Here is a 7,042-nt window from a genome sequence, read left to right on the forward strand (position 1 = left end):
TGTGCCATTTTGGAGGGGGGGGGGGGTGCGCATATGAGAGATGCTGCTTGTCCCACAGGCCAGAGGTGGCTGCAGCTGCTCAGTGACCCTGGGTTCTATCTTGCAATAATTTCAGTCCAACACTTTATTTCTTAATTTAGGAGCTCTGCGCCCACAGCTCCTCCTCATGTTACAACTCCGGGCTTGCTAAAGTCCAAACAGCGCAAGTCACTCATTGAAACAACCCCTTGGCGCTGGCCCTGCCTCCTGTGCAACGCTGCATAAAAGAGCTTTGCTCTTTTGGGGTAGCTCCTCTTGAGCTGCCGCTCCTCTCTGAGAGAGCCCCTGGATACTGGGAAAAGCTCTTCCACCCTGCCCAAAACTCTTACACACGTACCTGGGGGCTGCACAGGAAGCAGGTGAGCAAGGATCAGCAAGAAGCCCCTCAGGTTATTTAAGGAGCTGGGGGAGTTGTGCTGGGGAGGAGGTGCCCTGCTCCCGCAGGGCATTGCTGGGGGCTGCAGACCCACCTGGGCAAGTGTGCCTGGCCGGTCTCTGCTCTGCCACAGCTGTGTTCCCCCCACAGGCAGGACAGCATGGTGCGGCGCGTGGCAGTGGTGGGCGCAGGCGTCAGCGGGCTGGCAGCCACCAAGTGCTGCCTGGAAGAGGGGCTGGAGCCCATCTGCTTCGAGCAGAGTGAGGACGTCGGGGGTCTCTGGCGCTACACAGTGAGTGGCTTTGGCTGCTTGGTTTCAGAACTGGCTGGGGAAACCTGTGTCCTCGGGGCTGGGAGGCTGCACCCACTTGCTCTGCTCTGATGGCTGCATGTGGGAGGGCTTGGCTGGTTCAGTACAGGTCCCCTCTGTTACACTGGGGACAGCCTGGCCATCCCTTGGCTCGCTGAGCCAAGTCCCCTCTGAACTGCCAACCACTCTCCTTTGGAGACAGAGGGAGCCGTCAGCTTCTCCCCAGCTAAGGGGCTGCAAACCCCTTGAGGCTGCACTGAAGACATGCTCCCACTCCCCTCAAAGCCTATGGAGACAGGGATGGCTCCAAAATGCTAGCCCTGCAAAAGTCACCCTATGGGGCTGCCAGCAGTCACCCCACCTTGGGGAGCACTTGCTGCTGCTGAAGGTAGCTCTCAGCATGCTTTTACAAAGTGGCCATGCACCACGGAGCCAGAAAGGAGCCCAAATGAATAATTAGAGTTGGACCCAGAGCCATCTCGTGCTATGTGCCCACCTGCTGGCAGGCTGGGGCCAAGGGGACAGTTTGGGGTGTGACTGCAGTTGCAGGAGCAGCTCAGGGTGCTGGTATGGAAAGGAATTGAGCCCATGTGAGTTAAACCACAGGGCAGAGGGGGAGAGCAGAAAGCTTGTTCTGGGTGATCTGAAACATTTGATTCACCTCAAAACATGGACCACATGTTCTCTGTCTTTTCTGGGGAGGGCTTCAGCGAATTCCTCCAGAAAGTTTGGCAATACTTTTTGATATGTATAATGGAGAATTTCAGAACAGAATATCACTATTGAGGGGAAAAGTAAAAAACACTTTAGCTCCTTACCTGTTTGGGGTTTTTCTTTTATTGGAAGTTGGTAATCATTTGGCCAACCCAAATATTAATTTTCCAGTGCAGAAACCTCACTGCATTTTTCCCAGCTCTGTCCTGGCATCAAAGCCTTCAGGGAAGGGAAATGCATTACCTGTGTTTTGTGCTGTTAAGTGCCAAGTGTCAGGGCAGACATAGCAGGTGCCCCGCCCCCGATGGGGACAGGGCAATGTGCAGGGCTGGCCATTTTGGGCAGAACTGGACCAGGCCAGCCTGGGCCCGACTGCATGCATGGTGGTCTTGGGGATTTTGGCAGATCCCCCATGTCCTGACATTCTAGACGTCAGCAGGACACTGGCCAGCTGGCACAGGCATTGCTGGGTGGTAAGCACAAGCCTCGGTCCACGTCCCAGGCCAGACCTGCCCCATGGTTGCGTAAAGCATGGGCAGCCAAGCTGCTGTGCCAAAGCAAATGCACCCTGCTGGGCTTCTGCCTTTGCTTGTGCAATCGCCAAGACCATGTGCACAAGGCAGTGATGTCCGGGCGCGCCTGTGGGATTTTGGAAGCTTTACAGGCAGACCAGGAGGAAGCTGGGCACTGGAGGTCCCATATTACTTGTCTCCTGTGATATTTTGCATGTGTCCATGTGCACAAGTGTAGCTGTGTCACACCTGACCTCCTGATGCTTTCTGGATGTGCAGATGGTCCTTCCACAGCGCTCCCTTCCCCTGAGGTTTCCACTTTCCCTGGCAGATGAGCATGTAACTGGCTCCTAAATGCCTTGGGTGATGCAAACCCTCCTCCTGGCCTGTTAAGACACTTCTGTGCTACTAGGGGGTTATTTGGTTATTGCACTTGATGGCTTTGCCATTTTTCTCTGGCTCCAGCCTGGAGGTGGAGGCCAGGGGGTAATGGTATCTGGATTTGTTGGTGCAGGGCTCCAGGACAGGCAGGGGTCATGCCGCCTGCCCCCAGCCCCTGTAATGGGACACGTCCACACTCCTCTCCTTCCAGGACCAGGCAGAGGAAGGCAGAGCCAGCATCTACCGCACCGTCTTCACCAACTCCTGCAAAGAGATGATGTGTTACCCTGACTTCCCCTTCCCTGACGACCACCCCAACTACATGCACAATGCCAGGGTCCAGCACTACATCTGCAAGTACGCCGAGCACTTTGACCTGCTCCGGCACGTACAGTTCAAGGTAAAAAGTCTGGAGAAGAGAGGGGCAGCAAGTAGCGGTGGGGACCTGGGCAGAAGGGACATTGTCTCTATGCCTGGGTCTCCCTGCCACAGGGAAAATCCTGGGAGAAAATATTCTGGGGAAAAAAAACTCGTGGTTTTGTTAAAGCAGGTCTGATCAGGTCCCTTCTTTGTGTGCTCCCCAGAGCTGCTGGCATGAAATCATGGGGGCAAACATTCCTGGGCTCCCCGGGACCTCTGAATCTCACTGACTCCCTAAACCTCTCGGTCTGCTCTGCGGACACCCTTGGATCTCTTTCTTTTGTTTCCTTTAAGACCCTGGTCACCAAGGTTAAAAAACGCCCAGACTTTTCTGTGACGGGGCAATGGGAGGTGGTGACCCAGAGAGATGGGAAGGAAGAGACGGCGGTTTTTGATGCTGTTATGGTTTGCTCTGGGCATCACGTCTACCCAAACCTCCCCCTCGCTGATTTTCCAGGTAAGCTGTGCGTGTGGAATTCATCTGCTGGGACACAGCCAAGCAAATACCTTCCATCATAATGTTCTTCCCTGCAAAAAAATGCCTTTTCAGCATTAAAAGGAGAACAATATTTTTGGGAATGTGGGCCTGTTCAGGAAATCAAAACCTGTCTTTTTAAGGAAAAAGACTCAGTATCCAAACTATATCAAAGCAGGGACAATGGTAATCTTTCCCAGAAAAAATAATTTCAGGCTGTTTTCTTTAATAGAAGATTTTTCATAAAAGGATTTTGTAAAACACTTTTTGGCATTTTCCCATGATTTGTAGCACAAATGTCATGCGCATTACCCAGCAGCCTTTGCCTCTCTGTGTACAGGCCCATTATTGGGAAAAACTTTCTCTCTGGCAAGAAATACTTTGTGCAGGGTGTCTGTTTGGAAGACACGGGCTTGAGGCACTGACGGTCAGGAAAACACCCCTCAGGCCCTTGCCATCTTCTCTTTTAAAAATGAAAGCTGCTTCCCTGTCGCTCTCTACCACAAGGGTGTAAAGCCATGCCAAGGGGATGGAGTGTGGCTGTCCAGGTGCCTCGGGGCAATGTTGGGGTTACAATAGTACCCTTTTGGGGCACAGAAATACCGTGCAAAGGTATCCTGTGCTTGCACACTCTTTCTCTTTAAATATTGAATGAAGCCAGAGACAAATCCCATCCGACTATGGGTTTGCAGCATCCCTCTGTGTACAGGAAACATCTGCTACTGTGAGAAACACTCAGATGGATGCTCCAGCAGCATCTGTGGGAAGGGGAGATCCCAAGGCCAGCACAGCCTCTCCTTTTCATTCCTGGGGTGAATTATGACCTTTTCTGTTCTCTTCCCCAGGAATACAGAAGTTTAAAGGCTGCTACTTCCACAGCAGAGAGTACAAGGAGCCAGAGAAGTTCAGAGGGAAGAAGGTGCTGGTGGTAGGCTTGGGCAACTCTGGCTGTGACATTGCTGTGGAGCTCAGCACCGTGGCATCGCAGGTATGGGGACCTACACCAGCACCACTGGGGAAGGGGGGGGTTCACCCCATCTGCTCAAGCACATGCCACCACCTCTGTGAGACACCCCCAGGGGCTTGCAGCTATCATGGGGGCAGCTCACCCCTTCCTGGCTGTCCCCCCAGGTCTACCTGAGCTCCCGAAGCGGGTCCTGGGTGATGAGCCGTGTCTGGGACAATGGCTACCCCTGGGACATGTTGGTCATCACTCGTTTCCGGACCTGGCTGGGGAACATCCTCCCCAGGGCACTCAGTGACTGGCTGTATGTGAGAGGCATGAACCGGTTCTTCAAGCATGAGAACTTTGGCCTCATGCCACTGAACAGGTACACATGGGGGCCATCCATCCCCAAACCCCCCAGGAGTGCTGGTTCTGGATGAGGCTGGACCGTGTCTATCCTGGGCTGGCAGCAGAAGCTACCTCTGTCACAGCCCCACCATGTTTGCCCTTGCAGAACTTCCCGCAAGGAGCCAGTGTTCAATGACGACCTCCCGAGCCGCATTGCCTGCGGCGTAGTGGTTATGAAGCCAAATGTGAAGGAGTTCAGAGAGACGTCCGTCTTGTTCCAAGACGGGACTGTGCAGGATGATGTCGATGCAGTCGTCTTTGCCACTGGTTACAGTTACTCCTACCCTTTCATGGAGGATGATTCCATCATCAAAAGCAGGGACAATCAGGTCACCCTCTACAAAGGCATCCTCCCTCCTCTGCTCGAGAAGCCAACCATGGCAGTCATTGGGCTGGTCCAGTCCCTTGGACCCATCATCCCAACAGTGGACCTCCAGTGCCGCTGGGCAGTCAAGGTGTTTCAGGGTAGGTGGATGGACATGTGCTGGGCGAAGGTCTATTTTCTGTTAATGGGAAGCAGCATTTCCCAGCAGCAATGGGCAGGCTCAAACTGAAAATCAAGACAGTGCCTGGGTGCTAAGGAACACAACGGGGTTTGGTCAGAAATACCAATAATGGATTCTCCATGTGATGGGGTGCTTTTCACCATGGGAGCAGGTCACTTTTCAGCCCACTGCAGATATCGATGAAGTACCTGTGGTGGGGCTGAGGAGCCTCTTGGGCATCACTGCACACCTTTAAGGACAGGGGAGCCAGTGTTGTCACATCCTCAACACCCAAGCCCAGTTCTTGACACCAAAGGGAAGAGAGGCACTCAGGGGCTCAGCTGATCCCTGCAAACCCTATCTGCTGCAGGAGAGATCTCCTGGGCATCGCTTCCCTTTGCTGATGTTCTTCCTCCTCTTTCTAGGACAGTGCATGCTCCCCCCAGTCAGTGAGATGATAGATGATGTTGATGAGAAGATGGGGAAGAAGCTCAAGTGGTAAGTGCAGCTCATGGGACTCCCTGTGCTGGCAGAAGAGCCCTGCCATCGTCTCAGCCCCAAGTGGGCTGGATACAGGCACTGCAGAGGCCTGAATCAGGCGAGTTTGGGTGGAAAATTCATGATGGAAAGATTTCCTGTCTGAAAATGCTCGTTTGCCATCACTGAGCGTTATCAGGCTGGAAAAGCATTTGTCATTCACACACAATCAGGGTGAGGCCCCAGCAGAAATAGAACGTTTCCATCATTATTCTTCAAAGTGACACTTTTCTTTTCATAAAGTCCATGGAAGTGCCTTACTTTCCCCCTCTCTGAGTGTATCTGATATTATACTAAAGCAATACTTTAAAAATATGAATATAACCAGTGAAAGCTGAACCTGGCCCAAGCAATGTTTTCTTTTGTTTTTAGAAACCATTGCATTGTAGGAAGTTTCAAAATGCAATGTTTTCTTGTGAGTCAGATTCCTCCACTAACAGCAGCAATGATGCATGTCCCCTGGAGCAGCGGCCCCCAGCCAGCTCTGTTCCCCAGGTTTGGTGGGGGAGAGCAGAGGACAGACTGCCTTCACTGTGCTTAAAGAAAAAAAAAAAAATTTAAAAAAGGAGGGAAAATCTAAAGCAGCCCCTCTTTTTCCCCTCCTCTCCCCCCCAAAGGTACGGGAGCAGCACCACGCTGCAGACGGATTATATCGCCTACATGGACGAGCTGGCCTCGGCCATCGGTGTGAAGCCCAACGTGCTGAAGCTCCTGCTCACAGACCCATGGCTGGCCCTGGAGGTCATCTTTGGCCCCTGCAGCCCCTACCAGTTTCGGCTGATGGGCCCGGGGAAGTGGAACGGGGCCAGAAAGGCCATCCTCACTCAGTGGGACCGAACGCTGCAGGCCACGCGGACGCGCATCACCCCCACCACCCCCACTGCCTTCCCCTGCCTGGCCATGCTGGTGATGTTCTTCCTCCCACTCCTCCTCCTCCTCACCACCCTTTACTTCTAGGGGATCCTGGAGGGATGTGGCAAGGATGGGGGGGGTATGCAGGAGTACCAAGTGGTGTGCATGTGTGGGATGCTTTTCTCCTGCTGGTCAATGTGTGCTGCTGCCCTACTCATTACCCCAAAAATAATCCACCAAGAGATCCCTAAAAAAATGGCATCAATAAATCAGGTGCAATCTCCATGCCTGGTAAATTTGGGAAGTTTCTCAGCTGGGGCTATGAAAGAGTGTAAATACCAGTCCCAGTAAGTAATGCTGCTTATTTTATCCCTCTAAATGTGTTCAAGTAGTGGTGCATTGCTACACATCTTTAAATCTCCTTGTCTACTGTCTCTTTTTCTGGTGGAAAACTGGAGTCAATGTGTTCAGTTTTTCGAGAAAAGTTTTGGTGTAGAGCTTGTGCTCTGGCTAAAATGAGCTTGCCTGAATTGGCCCTTTTGAAAAATAATTTTCATAAGTAGTAAAGAAAACCATCCACGTTTTTC

The 7,042-nt window shown here is 52.4% G+C and overlaps 1 protein-coding gene across 1 annotated transcript; it reads left to right on the forward strand.

Annotated features, from left to right (window-relative positions):
* Positions 1-335: 335 nt before the first annotated feature.
* On the forward strand, positions 336-6,560 carry LOC103893993 (dimethylaniline monooxygenase [N-oxide-forming] 3). The gene is made up of 9 exons (XM_009273294.1): positions 336-398; positions 566-707; positions 2,544-2,732; positions 3,047-3,209; positions 4,073-4,215; positions 4,359-4,558; positions 4,688-5,046; positions 5,492-5,564; positions 6,221-6,560. Exons 2-9 carry the CDS (start codon positions 576-578, stop codon positions 6,558-6,560), a joined length of 1,599 nt encoding a protein of 532 aa, XP_009271569.1. The 5' UTR covers positions 336-398; positions 566-575.
* Positions 6,561-7,042: the final 482 nt, after the last annotated feature.

Source organism: Aptenodytes forsteri, unplaced genomic scaffold (assembly GCF_000699145.1).
Source record: "Aptenodytes forsteri isolate BGI_AS27 unplaced genomic scaffold, ASM69914v1 Scaffold95, whole genome shotgun sequence".
In the NCBI taxonomy this organism is placed as follows: Eukaryota; Metazoa; Chordata; class Aves; order Sphenisciformes; family Spheniscidae; genus Aptenodytes; species Aptenodytes forsteri.